Consider the following 20,773-nt stretch of genomic DNA (forward strand, 5'->3'; position numbering starts at 1 on the left):
GTCCTGTTTACACCTTGCTTTTGCTTGGGGCTTCAATGTGGCTTTGGTGGGGCTTCGATTAGGCTTTGGTGGAGCTTGGATGGTGCTTTGATGAGCTTTTGTTGGGGCTTTGGTGAGGCTTCGTGGCGTTTAGATGAGGCTTTGGTGGGGCTTCAGTGGGGCTTCAAGCGAGCTTTGCCATAGACTTCTATGGAGGCTTTGAAGACACATTGAAGCACCACTAAAGCTACATGGGGTATAATTTTTGAAGCAAAGCCAAAGCAAAGCAAAAGCAAGGTGTAAACAGGACTGTATGCTAACCATTTTATTTAGTGGCAGGGGCCTTGACTAGTATTCAGAGAGTTTTATCAAAGCCTGTCCGAAGCCTTGTTTTGAAGTAAGTGTAAACTAGCCATTAATATGTGTCGAAGCCGAAGCAAGTGTAAATGAGCCCTTAGTGATAAATAATATAAAAGCAAAAGTTTGTAAATTCCATTTGATGTTAAATCGCTGTGTTTATAAAGCAAGCTGAAATATACACTCAATTACAGACTTGAAAATGAGGGAGAGTGGTCTCTTCTAAAAATGCTTTATACTTGATTTTCTGGAATAATTTGATTTCACCCATGTCCACGTTATGGGGAGAATAATTCATAATGATACTTAAGCCAAACGTATGTAAAATGTTTTCACAAAAATTACAGTAGTGTCACTTACTTGAATTTTTTTACACTGTCCTGCCTTTTAACAGTTGCAGTCCTCCAGCTCCAGCTATATTACCCCCTCTATGATCACAAACCCATATAATCACCAAGGTTACTTAGAGAACTTCACCTTCATCTAATAGGCAGCTTGTCATGTGTCTTGGTTTTGCCCATTGTACCTATTACAGGACATTATTATTGAATGCTTCCATTTTGCATCTGTTTTACTTTTAATTTGAACTCCCCCCATCAAGATAATATCAGTTCTCTTTTGCTACATACCCTAAGTTAAATGTCCCAAAAATACCAAGCAATGTTCTTGATTTTAAAGTGTTACTAAACCTAGGACCCCGCATTCACTATATCTGGTCTACCACAGCACACGAACATGGAAATGCAATTGATTTAGTAAATATAAACTGCTAAATAACTTTTCTTATCCGCAGTATATAGCAGTATTATGACTTCTATCACTGTCTGGTTAAAGCTTGTAGGAGGAGTTTTCATTCTACTCTGACTGTCCTATGAGGATGCAGGACCCCTGAACCTCTATCTGGACAATGCTGATTGGCCCTGTGCTGTTCACATGCACCCTCCCAAGAAAAAAAAATGGATTGGGGACTGTGGAAGAAGGGGAGGATCAGAGAAGACAGGATCAAACAGCCTTTTTACCAAATGCAAAGGATTAACCCCTTAGGTTTCACAGTGAGTATAACAAGCATGCCTCACTATATATACAGTTTGCTGCTTCTGAACACACAGCCAGCGCTGAGGACTTATAACTGTCCAGATCCATGTGCCAAAGACACCCTCCAACAGGATCATTTCACAACTATTTTTACTAGCAGCCCTGAAGTCCACCGAAAACCCGTTGGCCTCTTTTTAGTACTGAAACATCAAGTAAAATACAAATGAATTACCTCCTTGATCACCAGGCGCTCCTTTATCCTCATTTCTTCTACATTACTACATATACAGACTGATTTTACTGTTGTGGTTTAGTAACACTTTAAGCATTGATAGCAATGATTGGGTCATTCCTGAAATCCAAGGGAATAATAAACACATATGTGGGACAGGGGTGTTCACTATGAGGCAAAAAATATCCAACTTGTTGGAAAATCTTCCTGTGAGTGGGGTCTATCATTTGCTGTAGTGCAGGAGGAAAGATCAAAATACTATGTGTCCAACCTTGTCAGTGTCAAGCAAGAACCAGGCAGGTCCACCACTCTGTGTTTTTTTAGGGCGGGGACATATCTTGCTGTCTGTTTAATTTACTACAGACAACTGATGTTTATCAGGAACATTGAGTTGTGGTGGGCTTTAAAATCACAAACCTTGACAATAGAGTAATAAACTATGCAGCAATTTGCACACAGGTGTGAATGCTTATTTACATATTTGTAAACCAAATTATTTACCATTACAAACAATACAATTTGCTTTATTACAAGTATAATAGCTCACAGATGTGCAGCTAACTGGAAGTATGGATACACATCAAATGATGTACAATGTACTAGAGGACCACAAAGGAAGACAACTTTACATAAAGTTTTTGACAATGCCTTCATACATTTTATGTATATTTGTTAATTTATGTTTCTTGTTCCTAAATTGCTTAATTCTTAGTGATAAAGCTTACCAACTCCTTTTAGTGTTGGGTGAATAGCGCTCCATACTCCCACGCTGCCTTTTCTTAGACGTTGTCCAATTGCAAATTCTACATGTAGAAGTGGAATGCCTTCAAATACCAGCAGTATAAGGAAGGGGATCATAAACGCTCCTGTAAAAAAGCAGTATCTTAATGTTTATGTACTTTGTACACAGAACATTACATGTAAAATGTAACAGAAACATTTGCATTATTGGTTTCACAATCCATACTAATATTCAAAAAAGATATACGTAGTCTGTCATGACTGTCTTCTTAATGAAAAGGATACTGTAGTTGTCTGGTTGTGTATTTCAGTATTTCTGAACTGGTAAGTGGTAAAGGTTAGAATTCCTTATTTCAATACTTTTTCTAGCCTATTGATTATGAAAGTGCATCAGCGTGACAACAGGCAACCAACATTTTCACAAGGAAACATCAGCAATGGCAGTCTGCATGTTTTCTTTGTGACAGCTGTACATTGCCATAATTATAGTTTCCTCATAAAACTACAGTTCAGTCTTGAAATAAAATAAGAAAGCATATCACACCTATAATTTACTGATCATCATTTATTGACCATCTTTAGGTGAAGGCAACACAGTGATTAGCAAACAATTTTGATGTTCTCACATTAGAATTTCCATCTTCATTAAATTACACATTCTAAAGTCTTTATGGGGATAGAGAAATGGTGCACTTGCAAAAAGCGAAATTTTTTACACAGATGTGGCATTTACTAGCATTGTTGTAGACCACTGTAAGTCAACTTTAATATATTTATATTTATAATGCAGTGAATATGACATTTACTTAACATTGATTGAAAGTGAATCAATCACTGTAAAACATGCACTTGAAGATACAGCTTCAATGAAAGTTTGGTGAATGTCACATTCACTGCTTTATGAATATGCCCCCATATATACAGCTGGCGTGCTGTATGTATCATATATGTAAATTCCGACACTGATTCACACACTCTTTCACACTGCATAGGGTGGAGGGTTACAGTATTTTTCTAAGACAGTTAGGGGTGGATTTATAAATAAAGTTGAATAGGTATTTGTCCACACAAAAAACAAACTGCTGGTAATTTTTTTTTCTGTGAACAGGGCAAAATTGAATGTTCTCAGGCATTTTGCTCAATCCAATGTTATTTATTCTTAAAAAAGAATGGGGAAAATACCATATAATGACCACCACACAGAGCTGAGGTTCATAGTGAATATATATTTCAGATATAAAAATAGAGTTTCTATTTATGCAACCGTCTAGCTTTCTGAAAACTGTCAGAAAATTGCAAAGAGTTGTAAAACTCTTTGTGTCAGAACGCCCACAGAAAGTTAACATTAGGAGTGATCATATGACTACAGCAGATCCTCCATACTTACATAGTTGGAAAGGTTGAATAAAGACACCAGTCCATCCAGTTCAACCTGTGTAGGTGTGCATGTTCATAATCATTTCCCGTATCCCTGTATACTGTGCTCACTAAGTTAAACATCCATGAGTTTTGTTAAACTATCAATACTTCCTGCTGAAGTGAAGTGAATTCCACATCCTTACCACCCTGACAGTGAAAAACCGCCTATGTAGCTTAAAGTAAAACCACTAATCCTCCAGTTTCATTGAGTGGCCCCATGTCTTCTCACATTCCCTGAGACTGAATAGTTTATTTCCTATGCCAGAGATGCCATTGAGATATTTGTAAATTCCTATCATATCTGCTCCCAAGCATCTCTTCTCCAGAGAGAATAAGTTTCGTGTTCCTCGTAACTGAGGTCCTCCAGTCCCCTTATTAACTTTGATTTCATTTGAATCTTGATTCCTCCAGATGAAGCCACGTGTGAGGTGGTGAAACTAGTAGAGGTGGAGCCTGGCGGTGGAACCTTATCACAAAAAGAGTGAGATCTTTCATGTATCATATATGCTTTTAACCTTTTAAATAAATGTCAGTTGGCTACTGGCTGGGGTGAGGGGAATCATTTATAATCCCTATGATATTGCACTATTGGAGGCACTTTTTTCTCTTTCAATGTACTGTTGAAACCATCGATGGCCATTGTGGATTGTATTTGGATCTGAGTTGGAACTAACACAGTGGAAGGAATCTTTATTAGTCCTGTATCATTCTCTGGGTTCATGAAGGTCTACCTAGAAGTCAGCAAGGAGTAGTGGAGTTTTCCCTGGAAGGATTATTGCACATAGTGCATGGTGTGTTTGACCCCTCAAGGTCTTGCAAGGAGGTGAGCGACTACTGCATCTGGTGGCGGGAGCACTATACACTTAGAGGTTGTGTGAAGTAAAGAAATACTTTGCATCTCTTCGTGTGATAACCGAGGGGATCATCACTTTATTATTGGACTTTGTTTTTTGCATATTAAGTTGTGCACAGTATTATTATCACCATTATTATTGGACATTTATTTTCAGCATAATACGTCTTGCACAGCATCACTATTGTTATTTTCTGTATTTGTTTTTTATTGATGCAGCGCTGTCACATTTACATTTTATTACCCTTATTAACTTTGTTGCCCTTCCCTGGACTCTCTCCAGTTCATGCACCTCCCTTCTGAGGATTGGTGACCAGAAATGGATTGAATACTCCAGATGTGGCCGAACCAGAGTTTTATAAAGTGGCAGGATTATAGTTTTATCTCTGGAGTAAATTCCCTTTTATTTGCATGCTAATATTCAGCTAGCCTTGCTTGCTGTAGCTTGGCATTGCATCTACTAGGACCCCAAGATCTTTTTCTATCCTAGATTTCCCCAGAAGTTCTCCCCCTAGTGAGTAACTAGCATTCACATTTTTAGCCCCCAAGTGCATTAATTTATACTTTTCAACATTAAACCTCGTTTGCCATGAAGTTGCCAACCCCATTCATTTATTGAGGTCCTCTTGTAAAGTTTCTATATACTGCTGTGAAGTTATAGCTCTGCTTATTTTCGTGTCGTCAGCAAACACTGAGATTGAGCTATTAATACCAACCTCTATATCGTTTATGAAAAAAATTAAACAGAATTGGTCCCAGGACAGAGCCTTTGGGGGTCCCGTTTACCACTCCAGACCAATCTGAGTATTTGCTATTTATCACCACCCTTTGGATATGCCACTGGAACCAGTTTTCTATCCATGTACAAACCCTATGGTCCATACCTACAGACTGCAGTTTGTAGATTAAGTGGGGGACTGTATCGAATGCTTTTGCAAAATCCAAATACACCACATCCATTGGCCTTCCCTTATCTAGATGGCAGCTCACTTCCTCGTAGAATGTTAACAGATTGATTTGGCAAGAACAACCTTTCATAAATCCATGCTGATTACTACTAATGATACTGTTTTCATCAGAAAAGTCTTGGATATAGTCCCTTATTATCCCCTCCAATAATTTACATACCATCAATGTTAAACTGACTGGTATGTAGTTCCCAGGTGTATATTTCGGCCCTTTTTTGAATATTGTTACTGCGTTGGCCTTTTGCCATTCAGCCGGTACCATTCCTGTCAGTATGCTGTCCATACATATTAGGAAATGAGTTCTTCGAGGACTCTCGTGTGTAAGCTATCCAGTGCTGGTGATTTATTTGTGTTAAACTTTTCTAGTCTTTTCTGGACCCCAGCTTCTATTAGCCACAAGGTTACATCCTGTGATGTGTTACTAACAATACAGTCATGGTTTTTCCTGTGTACAAAATGGAAGAGAAGAAAGCATTTAGTACAGTTGCTTTCTCCTTGTCATTTGTAACCAATTTCCCATCATCGTCCTTCATGGGGCCAATGTGCTCTGACCTCACATTTTTACTGTTCATACTGTATTCTTAAAAAAATGATTGGGATTTTTTTTACTTTCCTCCCCTATGTGCCTTTCGTGGTTTAGAACTCAGGAAGAAGGCAGTTAAATGTGTCAGTTTAAATAGAACAGTAGCAAGTAAACTTTTGCACTGTTTTTAATTGATCTGGAGAGGCCTACTTTTTTAATAAAATGTAGACTTGCATTTAAAATGGTGGTAATGTTTCCAAGAACGTGTCAAGTAAGTTTATAAAATGCTGTCTCGCCTTTAAATTTTAAGACAGATCTATCTGTTCATAAAATGCAAAGCTTGATATAGTTAATTAGGGGTAAGGTTAAAAGGCCGTCAGTCTTTATGGCTAATTATTCTTAATTGTGCATTGTGTGATTATAATTAAAGCATTCTGTGATTATGTTTAAAGCAACATATTTTAGTTACATTTTGATGATTACATCTTAAAATTATTCAAAATTGAAATGAGGTAAAGCTAAGCAATAAAACATTAAAATGACCAACCTTCACAAAGGAATATTCCAGTCATACATAGTTACATAAGTCAGGTTGAAAAAAAACACAAGTCCATCTAATTCAACCAATAAAGAAAAAAAAAATATGATACAATCCCATATACCCAATCCTATACCCATAGTTGATCCAGAGGAAGGCGAAAAACCCCAGCAAAGCATGATCCAATTTGCTACAGCAGGGGTAAAAATTCCTTCCTGATCCCCTCCGAGGCAATCAGATTTTCACTGGATCAACTTTACCTATAAATGTTATATTATGTACATTTAGGAAATAATCCAGGCTTTTTTTAAAGCAATCTACTGAGCTGGCCAGAACCACCACTGGAGGGAGTCTATTCCACATTTTCACAGCTCTTACTGTGAAGAAACCTTTCCGTATTTGAAGATGAAATCTCTTTTCCTCCAGTTGTGTGTGCCACCTTGTCCTCTGACCATATTGAGAGGATGGAGACACTCCTGTCATGTGAATTGCACACATATGAACAATGTTGTCAAATCTGGCTCCCTTGGAAGTTGTTCAGGGAATCCCCTGAAATGCGAAAATATTTTTAAGGGATCGTTGTAAGATTTGAACCTGGAATAGAGTTGGGACGAGCGAGGTGATGTCCGAGTGCATCCCTGGTTGCTTTACCTTTATTTTTATTATTCCTTTTTATCTTCCCCCTTCTATGTCTTTTTTTGTTTTGTTTTGTTTTGTCTTGTTGTGTTGTGTTTTGTCTTATTGTGTTTTGTTTTCTGTGTAATGTGTACTACACCCTTGCAGGAGTTGAACATGGGGAGTAGTAAACCATGGAATACAATCTTGTTGGTTTGATGAAGATATGATATGGCTAGTCTTCCCAGGGGTCCAACAACCTGAGTAGTACAGTGTATCACTCCATTTTTTGTCTTTATAACATATATGTTCTTGTATTGGTAGACTTTCCCCAATAGTATTCCAATTGGTTTATGCCATATTTGGGTAAGGGTTCCCGTGGGGTGGTTACATATGTCTATATGTTACATATTTCATACTATGTACATTTTTATAGTGCGGTATGTTTTTCCTTGATTGTCTTTGGTATGTGGATACTATCTATTATTGTACAATTTTGTATGGAAATATTTTCAATAAAATTATATTGAACAGGAAAGATTGCAGGTCTTTTTTAAAGAAATCTACTGAGCTGACCAGAACCACCTCTGTTGGAAGTCTATTCCACATTTTCACAGCTCTTACTGTGAAGAAACCTTTCTGTATTTGGAGATGAAATCTCTTTTCCTCTAGTCGTAAAGAGTTCCCCCCCTTGTCCTCTGTGATAAGCTTAAGGTGAATAACTCAACACCAAGTTCACTTTATGGACCACATATGTATTTGTACAGATCCCCCTTAATCTCCTCTTCTCAAGCGAGAATAAATTCAGTTCCTCTAGTCTATCCTCATAGCTAAGCTATTCCATGCCTCTTATCAGTTTGGTTGCCCTTCTCTGCAGTTTCTCCAGTTCCCCAATATCCTTTTTGAGAACCGATGGCCAAAACTGAACTGCATGTTCCAGATTAGGTCTTACTAATGATTTGTACAGTGGCAAAATGATATCTCTCTCTCTGGAGTCCATACCTTTCTTAATATAAGAAAGGACTTTGCTCACTTTGGAAACCGCAGCTTGGCATTGCATGCTATTATTAAGCTTATGATCTACCAAAACCCCCAGATCCTTCTCCACTATGGATTCCCCCCAGTTGTACTCCCCCTAGTATGATGCATGCATTTTCTTAGCCCTCAAGTAAATAACTTTACATTTATCAACATTAAACCTCATTTGCCACATAGTTGCCCAATTAAACAATGCATTGAGGTTGGCTTGTAAGTTGGAGACATCCTGTAAGGACATTATTCCACTGCATAGCTTGGTGTTATCTGCAAACACTGAAATGGTACTTTTAGTCCCAGACCCTATATCATTTATAAAGATATTAAAATGTAAGGGTCACAACACTGAACCTTGGGGTACACAACTAATAACCTTAGACCATTCAGAGTAAGAATCATTAACCACTACTCTCTGAATTCTTTCTTTTAGCAAGTTTTCTATCCATTTACAAACTGATCTTTACAAGCCTGTAGACTTTACCTTACACATTTGCTGTGTGTGGGGAATTGTGTCAAATGCTTTTGCAAATTCCAAGTATACCACAGCCGCCCCTCTGTCCAAGGTTTTACTTACCTCCTCATAAAAAGAAATCGGGTTTGTTTGACAACTTCTGTCTTTCATGAACCCATGCTGTCTGTTGCCTAAAATATTTTTTTCCCAGCAAGAACTCATCTATGTGTTTTTTTAAACTCACCTTCCTGACTGTAGAAGTTAAACTAACAGGTCTATAGTTACTTGGTAAAAACTTTGATCCCTTTTTAAATAAGGGGACCACATTGGCCAATGCAGTGGTACTATTCCAGTCCCTAAAAATGAGAAACAATGGCTTTGAAACAACAGAGCTCAATTCTTTTAGGATCCGTGGGTGGATGCCAACTGGTCTAGGTGCTTTATCGACCTTTATTCTGTCTAAATATTTCTGGACCATATCACTTTTGAACTATTGTGGATCATTTGGGGCTGTGTCAATACCATCTCCATTATGGACTTGAGCTCCCCCATGCTCCTTTGTATACACAGAGCTGAAGAAAGTATTTAATATATTCGCGTTCTTTGTTCCCAGTCACCCACTCTAGATTGATTTGTAAAGGGCCTACATGCTCAGATCTGACCTTTTTACTATTAATATATTTGAAGATTTTTTGGGGGTTTGTCCTACTATCTTTTGCAGTCTGTCGTTTATTTTGAATTTTTGCATCCTTGATTTCATTTTTACATATTCTGTTTAAAACATTTTAAACAATGAGAGTTTTCCTTAATTTTTATATTTTTTAAAGCTCTTTTCCTATTATTTCTAGCTTTTTTTTATTTGGCTGTGAGCCACATAGGTTTTATTTTGAGCTTTTTAAACGTATTGCCCATGGGAATATACTTTACAGTGAGTTTGCATACAGTCTTTTTGAAGAATTCCCGTTTCTGTTCTGTGTTCATCGATGCCAATATTCCCTTCCAGTCTAAGTCTTGGAGAGCAGTCCTCATCTTGGGAAAATCTGCTCTCCTAAAGTTAAATGTTTTTATATTTTCCCTAAGTGTTTTTACTTACAGCTAACATAAAATTAAATCATGGTATGATCACTGCTACCCAGATGTTCTTTTATATGAATATGGGTAATAAGCTCTGCATGGTTTGAGATTACCAGGTCAAGCAGAGCATCATTCCTAGTTGGAGCCTCAATAAACTGGACCATAAAATTGTCTTATAATAGGTTTATAAATTTTTGTCCTATAACTGTTCCAGCAGTGCCATTACAACAGTCAATTTCCGGGTAGTTAAAATCCCCCATTATTATCACTGTCCCAGCCCTTTCAGCCCTTTCTATCTGTGCAAGGAGCGGAGTCTCCACCTCCTCATTAACACTGGGAGGTATATAGCAAACTCCAATGATAACCTTTATAGTAGGCACACTCATGTACAGTTCCACCCATAATGCTTCAGACTTAGCACACTCTCCATCAACTAGGTCATCTTTCACACTCGCTGTGAGATCACTTCTCACATAGAGACAGACACCACCACCCCACTGTTTTACCCTGTCATTCTGAAAGAGAGCAGATCCAGGAATATTAATAGCCCAGTCATGTGAAGAATGAAGCTAAGATTCAGCAATACCAATTAAATCATGGTTCTCCTTGTGCACCAGAGCTTCCAACTCACATATTTTGCATGGCAGACGTCTGGCATTGGTGAACAAACACTTTAATTCATTGTCAAATTTTGCACACTTATGTTGCATATTTTTTATTAGGTACAGATAGTACCAACTCACTTCCAACTCACATATTTTGCATGGCAGACGTCTGGCATTGGTGAACAAACACTTTAATTCATTGTCAAATTTTGCACACTTATGTTGCATATTTTTTATTAGGTACAGATAGTACCATTTCCATTGTTGTTTGTAACTTGGGAACCTTCATATCACCTGCCATAGCCCTCACCCCATCTTTCCCCATTCCATCCACCAATAGGGGCTGACCCCTGTCTAACCTGTTTCCCTCATTATAATCTAATTCACCTTTCCCCCTCAATCCTAATTTAAATACTCCTCCAGCCTTCCATTAAACCTCTCCCCCAGTACAGCAGACCCCCTTCCATTTAGGTGCAAACCATCTTTAGCATATAGGTTGTATCCCAATGAAAAGTCAGCCCAGTGCTCTAAAAACCCTAAATCCATCCTTCTTACACCAGCATTCAGTTTTCTAATCTCCTCCTGCCTTTCCTGTGTTGTGCATGGCACAGGCAATATTTCAGAGAATATCACCTTGGAAGTCCTTCCCTTCAACTTGCAGCCTAGTTCTTTAAATTGGCTCTTAAGGAGCCTCCACCTTCCATATATTCTGTCATTGGTTCCAACGTGGACCAAGACAGCTGGGTAATGTCCAGCCCCATCCCAGTAATTTATCAACCTGGTCCACCACATGCTGAACCCTGGCACCAGGGAGACGGCAAACCATTTGGTTGAGGCGATCCTGGTGACAAATTATTCTATCAGTCCTTCCGATTATAGAATTTTGCACATTAGCTGATTTCAGACAACATAGTCTAATGGTAATGGTAATAGCCACTGAATAGTGAGATGATAATGAGGTCTGAGCACCCAAATACTGTGTGGGCAAACTCAGGGCAGCCTTGTTGTTTTAAACTTGCAAGCAATCAGTGACAGTTTTCAGAAAAAGACACAGAGCGGGCTTACCATCACATAGTAGCCAGTGACCCCCTCCCAAAACATAGAAACCTAGGATGCATCTGTAAAGTTGTTTAAATTGAGAAAACATTTCTCTGGGGGTCTGAAGACTTTAAAAGAACTGACATTTCAACCCAGGACTGACCATTAACCATTTTGCTACAATTTTGCTTACCAGTAAAAAGCCAGGGGTTTGTTAATAAGGTCTGTCATATACCCCCCCCCCCCCCCCCACAACCTGTTTATCCAGGCCAGGGTTATCAAACCCATTAGGACATGTTGTAACTAGCTTCACAGGCAATATACAACTTCTGAGTGTCTGACTGTTTCTCTTCACAGAGACAAGCTTTACAGTATATTGTAAATGAATTAGCAAGCAGTTGAAAGCAAAATCAACATCTACTGGTTGAGGCAAAATCTATACATAATTCATAGTCCATGTGATTGAATTAGGTTAATACACATTTTTCCCACTAAATGTAGAAGCCCGCTACCACCTATCTAAGGCTAAACACCCCAATCTTACAAAGTATAGTTGGCATGTGAGATATACTGTGTATTACGTTTTTCTAGGAAGGTGCATTTCAAGGGTAGGTCATCTGTAGGAATGAGCCGAACACCCCCTGGTTCGGTTCGCACCAGAACCTGCGAAAGGACCGAAAGTTTGCGCAAATTTTAGAACCCCATTAAAGTCTATGGGACTTGAATGTTCGAAATCAAAAGTGCTAATTTTAAAGGCTAATATGCAAGTTATTGTCCTAAAAAGGGTTTGGGGACCCGGGTCCTGCCCCAGGGGACATGTATCAATGCAAAAAAAAGTTTTAAAAACGGCCATTTTTTCGGGAGCAGTGATTTTAATGATGCTTAAAGTGAAAAAAAAAAAAAAGTGAAATATTCCTTTAACCACTTAAATACAGGGCACTTATACACCTTCCTGCCCAGACCAATTTTCAGCTTTCAGTGCTGTCGCAGTTTGAATGACAATTGAGCGGTCATGCTACACTGTACCCAAACAAAATTTTTATCATTTTGTTCCCACAAATAGAGCTTTTTTTGGTGGTATTTGATCACCTCTGCGTTTTTTTTTTTTTGCTAAACAAATAAAAAAAGACCGAAAATTTTGAAAAAAATAAAAGTTTTGCGTTTGTTTCTGTTATAACATTTTGTAAATAATTAAGTTTTCTCTTTCACTGATGGGCACTGATAAGGCGGCACTGACAGGCACTGATAAGGCGGCACCGATGAGGTGGCACCAATGAGCGGACACTGACAATGGGCGCTGATATGCAGCACTGATGGGCACTGGTAGATGGCACTGATGGGTGGCACTGATATGCAGCACTGATGGGCACTCATGGGTGGCACTGGTGGCCACTGATGGGCACAGATAGGCGGCACTGCTGGGCACTGATAGGTGGCACTGCTGGGCACTGATGGACATTGATACATGGCACTGGTGGGCACTGATACACGGCACTGATATGAGGCACTGATAGGCATCCCTGGTGGCACTGGCAGTGGTAGTCATTGTGAGTGGGTACTGATTGGCAGCTGCCTGGGCATTGACTGGCAGCTGCGTGGGCACAGATTAGTATTTCCCTGGGGGTCTAGGGGGGCATACCTGGTGGTCCATTGTGGATGGCCATCCTGGTGGTCCTGGGCGGCATGATGGTGGTCCTGGGCGGGACCTGAGGGGGTGCTGTGCTGATAAACAATCAGCACAGACCCCCCCTGTCAGGAGAGAAGCCGATCGGCTCTCCTCCACTCGCGTCTGTCAGACGCGAGTGAGGAAAAGCCGATCACCGGCTCTTCCTATTTACATCATGATCAGCCATGATTGGACACAGCTGATCACGTGGTAAAGAGTCTCCGCCAGGGACTCTTTACCTAGATCGGAGTTGCGGTGTGTCAGACTGACACACTGCAACAACGATCGCCGCAATGCGCATCCCTGGGGGCGCACAGCGGCTTAATATCCCGAGGACGTCATATGACGCCCAGTCAGGATATTGAAACCACTTTGCCGCTGTCATTCTGCTATATGGCGGGTGGCAAGTGGTTAAATATCGTACCTGGGGGGGGTGTCTATAGTATGCCTGTAAAGTGGCGCGCGTTTCCCGTGCTTAGAACAGCCCCTGCACAAAATGACATTTTTAAAGGAATAAAAGTCATTTAAAACTGCTTGCGGCTTTAATGTAATGTCGGGTCCCAGCTATATGGATGAAAATCAGTGAGACTAACGGCATGGGTACCCCTCCAGTCCATTACCAGGCCCTTTGGGTCTTGTATGGATATTAAGGGGAACCCCGCACCCATATTAAAAAAAGGAAAGGCGTGGGGCCCCCAGGCCGTATATACTCTGAACAGCAGTATACAGGCGGTGCAAACAAGACAGGGACTGCAGGTTTGTTGTTAAGTAGAACCTGTTTGTAATTTTGAACTGGTACATTTTTAAAGTGTAGCTCCAGCCAAAAAAATCTATTTTTAAGCTTTTTGGAAAACATAGGGAAGGGTTATCACCCCATAACATTTGTTTTGCTGTCTGTGCACCTCTTCAGAAGATTTCACCTCACTTTCTGTCCCAATGACAAATGTTTTTTGAAAATTTGGGGTTTTTAGTGAAACAAGGATTGGTGATAAAGCATCAGTGAAGAGGAGACATGCTTTTCCCTTATTAACTCTTACAGGAGAGAATTTCCCTTCCTAGGGGTAGATTTCATCTCACTTCCTGTTGTCACCTTCCGTTTGCAAGTAGGAGTCGTTTGTAAGTTGGATGTTTGAAAGTAGGGGCCTGCCCTATATACTCTGCAGAAATTGGGGCCTTAGGTGTTGATGTTGCGACAACACTGTAAGCCCTCACAGTTACTCTTGGTGGGCGCAGGAACGGGCCTGTCATGTGAAATATTAGATCAAGAATTGTAATTACATGCCATTGTTGAACAGTGGTAGAAATATTGGGCCTTTGGTGGTGGTAGTGCTGGTGCCACAACACTGTAAGTCCTCATAGTTACTCTTGGTGGGCGCTGGAACGGTACCTGCTGTGAAATTTTATATCGAGAATTGTAATTACATGCACCTGTTGAACAGGGGCAGAAAAATTGGGCCTTTGGTGGTGGTGGTGTTGCCACAACACTGTAAGCCCTCACAGTTACTCTTGGTGGGCGCAGGAATGCTGTGAAATATTAGATCAAGAATTGTAATTACATGTCCCTGTTGAACAGGGGCAGAAAATTTGGGCCTTAGGCACTGCAACCCCTCATAGATGCAATAGTTGGAGCGCAGGAATGAGCCCTGCTGCAAAGTATTGCATCAAAAATTGTAATTATACGCCCCTGTTAAACAGGGGCTGAAAATATGGGCCTTGGGCACTGGTGCTGGTGCCACAACACTGCAACCCCTCACAGATACTCTAGTTGGAGCGCAGGAATGAGCCCTGCTGCAAACTATTGCATCAAAAATTGTAATTACATGCCCCTGTTGAACAGGGGCAGAAAAATTGGGCCTTAGCCACTGCTGCCACAACACTGCAACCCCTCACAGATGCTATAGTTGGAGCACAGGAATGAGCCCTGCTGCAAAGTATTGCATCAAAAATTGTAATTATACGCCCCTGTTAAACAGGGGCTAAAAAATTGGGCCTTGGCCACTGGTGGCGGTGCCCAGAACCAAAAATGTTCTTACAAGCTATCAGAATGAAAATTGAGGAGGAAGAGGATTGTCACTCAGCATAACAGAATAGTCACTCAGCATCAGCATAGGCAGTCTTGAAGGGATCTCACATTAAAAAAAATCAATCAGTTACATCAGCATCAGGTGCTTGGTAGCTGGTGATCCAAGACTGATTCATTTTTATGAAGGTCAGCCGATCGACCGATTCGGTGGACAGGCGCACCCTGTGATTGGTTACAAAGCCTCCAGCAGCACTGAATGTGCGTTCTGAAAGAACGCTGGATGCAGGACAGGCCAGTAGCTCAATTGCATACTCTGGCCAGTGATCCATCCTCAAGACCCAGTAACCCAGAGGATTTTCGGTGGGAAAGGTGTACAAGTCTGATCTTGCCCCTAGGTAATCCTGCACCATGTGAATCAGACGCTGGCGATGGTTGCTGGAACCGATCAGTCCTTGGGGCTGCGGACTAAAAAATTGTCTGAATGCATCGGTCAGACGACCACCTCTTCCACCGCTCCTTCTGTGACTGACCGAAGCCTCAGCAACACGTTGTCCAGGAGGACCAGGAAATTGTAACCTCCCAGGCTCTGGAAACGCATTGCACAAACCTTTCTGCAAGGCCTCCCGAAGATGTTTCATCCTCTGCTCCCTCTGTGACGGCAAGATAAGGTCGCAACCGGGCACACAGGAACACTGTCTGGATAAAGGGGGCCTTGAGAGGTAAGGAAGTCCTCCTCTTCCTCCCTCTGTTCTGCCTCAAGTGCCCTGTCCATTATTCCACGCAGCGTGTGCTCCAACAGGTGGACAAGAGGGACAGTGTCACTGATGCATGCACTGTCACTGCTCACCATCCTCATGGCCTCCTCAAATGGTGACAGGACAGTGCATGCATCCCTGATCATAGCCCACTGGCATGGGGAAAAAAACCAAGGTCCCCTGACCCTGTCCTGGTGCAATAGTCACATAGGTACTCATTGATGGCCCTCTGTTGTGTGTGCAGCCACAGAAGCATGGCCAATGTTGAGTTCCACCTGGTGGGCATGTCATAGATTAGGCAGTTCTTGGGCAGGTTAAATTCCTTTTGGAGGTCAGCCAGCCAAGCACTGGCATTATATGACCTGCGGAAATGCACACAGACTTTCCTGGCCTGCCTCAGGACATCCTGTAAGCCCGGGTACCTGCCCAAGAACCGCTGCACCACCAAGTTAAGGACGTGAGCCAAACAGGGCACATGGGTCAGTTGTCCCTGTCGGAGGATGGAGAGGAGGTTGGTGCCATTGTCGCAAACCACCATACCTGGCTTAAGCTGGTGTGGTGTCAACCACCTCTGAACCTGCCCCTGCAGAGCTGACAGAATCTCTGCCCCAGTGTGTCCCCCCAAGCACACCAGCTCAAGCACCGCATGGCATCTTTTTGCCTGTGTGCTTGCGTAGCCCCTTGAACGCCTAAGGAGCACCGCTGGTTCCGAGGACAAATCAGCACAGGAAGAGGCCATGGAGGAAGAAGAAGACGAGGGGGTGGAGGAGAGAAGTGTGGCAGAATCACCACTAGTAGAGTTTTGGAGGCGTGGTGATGGAACAACCTCCAACACCACTGCACCCTGTCCTGCATCCTTCCCAGCTGCCAGAAGAGTCACCCAGTGCGCTGTGAAAGATAGGTAACGTCCCTGTTCCTGCCTGCTGGACCATGAGTCAGCGATAATATGCACCTTATCGCTGACTGTCCTGTCCAGCGTGGCCAAGACATTTCCTTCCACATGCCGGTAGAAAGCTGGAATCACCTTCCATGAGAAAAAGTGGTGTTTGGGAACCTGCCATTGAGGAACTGCACATTCCACAAACTCACGGAAGGGGGCAGAGTCTACCAACTGAAATGGCAGCAGTTGAATTGCTAGCAATTTAGTCAAGCTAGCATTCAACCGCTGAGCATGTGGATGGCTGGGTGCGAACTTCTTTCGGCGGTGCAGCAGCTGGGGCAGGGAAATTTGCCTGGTACAATCTGACGTCGGTGTACTGATAGCAGATTGCCCACAAGTACTTGGCTGTGACACACCTAATTCTACACCTTCATTCCTCTCAGTGCAGGTTTCAGAGAGGACTGAAGGTATAGTTTGGTTGGAGATCCCAGCTGATGAGGAGCAAGGAGAGGTCCGCTTTGTTCTTTGGTGTGGGTCTTTTAGGTACACTTGCCAACGAACTGTATGGCAGGTCGACATATGTCTGGTCAAGCATGTGGTGCCCAAGTGGGTGATGTTTTGGCCACGCAAGATATGCTTGACACATATGTTGCAAATAGCGGTGGGATCTGAAGCACTTGTCTCAAAAAAGGCCCACACCAAAGAACTTTTGGAATAACGCGCAGAGACAGCAGCGCCCTGCACATGCGGAGCTCTGCGGTGTGATGCAGTCGGTGTGCTGCCCTTAAGCTGGGCCCTGGAGGGCATCCTGCCTTGTTGGAGATGTGCCTCCTCCTCCTCTCTCCTATCAGGCACCCACGTGGAGTCAGTGACCTCATCATCCCCTCCCTCCTCATCACTGGAGCAAACCTGGCAGTATGCTACAGCTGGGGGAACATGACTGCCAAATTGCTGTCCTTCTTGGGCACCCCCTCTGTCTGGGCTCACGTTACTGCCTTCCTCTAGCTGGATACCATCATCAGAGCCTTCAAAATGCTGGGCATCCTCCTGGAGCATGTACCCAACACTGTGGTCAAACAGTTCGGGGAACTCCTCAGGAGGACATCGTGGGGCTAGGGAAGGAGTGACTGATGCCATTGAGCCGAGGGAAGAGGCCGCATTGGCAGCTCAACACGGCCAGCTGCCAAAAAAAAGGACAAGCATGTTCCACGGCCACCTGCTGATGAGGATGCACCGTCTCCATGACCAGCACTGTTGCCTCTAGACACAGAGCCTGCTTGCCCTCTTTTATTGGCTTGTGACTGTCTGCCTCTCCTTGTTGGCCTTCCAGACATACTAATGGCCTGCAGTGAGATGTACCTGCACAAAGCTGAGATGTATATATATATACTGATACTGCAGCTAGCAGAATCAACTGCCTGCCTGTAGTATTATTAGTATGAGAACACCAGCAATTGTCTTCAGGTAGCTTTAGGTGCACACTGTTCAGAGGACACAGCACACTAACTGTAAATACTGTAGCTGCCTGCCCGTGGTATTAATAGGATCAGAACAACAGCAATTGACTTCAGGTAGCTTTAGGTGCACATTGTGCAGATGACGCACTACAATAACTGTAAATACTGCAGCTGCCTGCTTGTGGTACTAATAGGACCAGAAGAACACCACCAATTTTCTTCAGGTAGATTTAGGTGCACACTGTGCAGAGGACACAGTACACTAACTGTAAATACTGCAGCTGTCTGCCTGTGGTATAAATAGGATCAGAACAACAGCAATTGTCTTCAGGTAGCTTTAGATGCACACTGTGCAGAGGACACAGTACACTAACTGTAAATACTGCAGCTGCCTGCCTGTGGTACTAATAGGATCAGAAGAACACCACCAATTTTCTTCAGGTAGCTTTAGGTGCACACTGTGCAGAGGACACAGTACACTATCTGTAAATACTGTAGCTGACTGCCTGTGGTACTAATAGGATCAGAACAACATCAATTGTCTTCAGGTAGCTTTAGGTGCACACTGTGCAGAGGACACAGTACACTAACTGTAAATACTGCAGCTGCCTGCCTGTGGTACTAATAGGATCAGAAGAACACCACCAATTTTCTTCAGGTAGCTTTAGGTGCACACTGTGCAGAGGACACAGTACACTATCTGTAAATACTGTAGCTGACTGCCTGTGGTACTAATAGGATCAGAACAACATCAATTGTCTTCAGGTAGCTTTAGGTGCACACTGTGCAGAGGACACAGTACACTAACTGTAAATACTGCAGCTGCCTGCCTGTGGTATTAATAGGATCAGAACAACAGCAATTGTCTTCAGGTAACTTTAGGTGCACACTGTGCAGAGGACACTACATTAACTGTAAATACTGCAGCTGCCTGCCTGTGGTATTAATAGGATCAGAACAACAGCAATTGTCTTCAGGTAGCTTTAGGTGCACACTGTTCAGAGGACACAGTACACTAACTGTAAATACTGCAGCTGCCTGCCTGTGGTACTAATAGGATCAGAAGAACACCAGCAATTTTCTTCAGGTAGCTGTAAATACTGTAAAAACACCTGCCTGCCTGTCAGTAAGAAGGAAATAACAGGAATGGATCTAGCTAAACTGAATACATTGTTCAATTAAGGACTACTAGATCGTGGCTAGGAATGAGTTGAACTGCCCTGGGTTTTGGTTTGTGCAGGGTTTGGCAAACTTTAAAGTTCAGATTCCAACCCGATCCCCATTGAAAGCAATGGGAGCTGAATGTGTCAAATTAAAAATGCCCATGTTTTGGGCTAATAGGAAACGGGTTGTCAAAAAATAGCATGGGGCACTGACTGTGCTGTGGAATATGTACCAGTGCAGTTTTTTTTAATTACATTTGTCCAGAAGCAGTGATGTTTTTAATCACTGACATTTACAAAAGAAAAATGGCTTTTTGTTAAATTTAATAAGCGAATAATGAAATGTCATTTGTCAACACTGTATATTGTATATATATATATATATATATATATATATATATATATATATATATATATATATATATATATATATATATATGTGTGTAACTGTCACCTTTGCTGTAGCACACCCTACAGTAAGAATGAAGAGAAAATGAATAGCAGATCCTTTGACAAGTCTTTTATTAAGAAAGTAAAAATCCCCAAGACGTGTTCCTCATTCTAAATCTATTGTTGGTCACGATGCCTGCCAAGATACCAACAGTACTGTTCCCTAAATTACAGATCCCCAAGCTGTCATCAGCTATATTTATATAATATATATTAATATATATATATACACACACACACAATCTCACAAAAGTGAGTACACTACTGTAAATATTTTATCATACCTTTTCATGCGACAACACTGAAGAAATGACACTTTGCTACAATGTAAAGTAGTGAGTGTAGAGCTTGTATAACAGTGTAATTTTGCTGTCCCCTCAAAATAACTCAACACACAGCCATTAATGTCAAAACCGCTAGCAATGAAAGTAAGTACACCCCTAAGTGAAAATGTCCAAATTGGGCCCAATTAGTCATTTTCCCACCCCGGTGTCATGTGACTCATTAGTGTTACAAGGTCTCAGGTGTGAATGGGGAGCAGGTGTGACATTTGGTGTTATCGTTCTCACTCTCTCATACTGGTCAATGTTAGTTCAACATGGCACCTCATGGCAAAGAACTCTCTGAGGGTCTGAGAAAAAGAATTGTTGCTCTACATAAAGATGACCTAGACTATAAGAAGATTGCCAAGACCCTGAAACTGAGCTGCAGCACGGTGGTAGCCAAGACCATACAGCAGTTTAACAGGACAGGTTCCACTCAGAACAGGCCTTGCCATGGTCGACCAAAGAAGTTGATTGCAGATGCTCAGAGTCATATACAGAGGTTTTCTTTGAGAAAAAGACATATGAGGGCTGCCAGCATTGCTGCAGAGGTTGAAGGGGTGGGGGGTCAACCTGTGAATGCTCAGACCATA

The 20,773-nt window shown here is 41.9% G+C and overlaps 1 protein-coding gene across 1 annotated transcript in view; it reads right to left on the reverse strand.

The window, feature by feature from the left end:
- Positions 1 to 20,773, reverse strand: part of SLC6A19 (solute carrier family 6 member 19) — a 296,856-nt gene that overhangs the window by 125,379 nt on the left and 150,704 nt on the right. The window contains exon 4 of the mRNA XM_073630654.1: positions 2,329 to 2,469. Within this exon, the coding sequence (XP_073486755.1) occupies positions 2,329 to 2,469 (141 nt within the window). The remainder of the gene's footprint in view (positions 1 to 2,328; positions 2,470 to 20,773) is intronic.

Source organism: Aquarana catesbeiana, linkage group LG05 (genome assembly GCF_042186555.1).
Source record: "Aquarana catesbeiana isolate 2022-GZ linkage group LG05, ASM4218655v1, whole genome shotgun sequence".
Classification (NCBI taxonomy): Eukaryota; Metazoa; Chordata; class Amphibia; order Anura; family Ranidae; genus Aquarana; species Aquarana catesbeiana.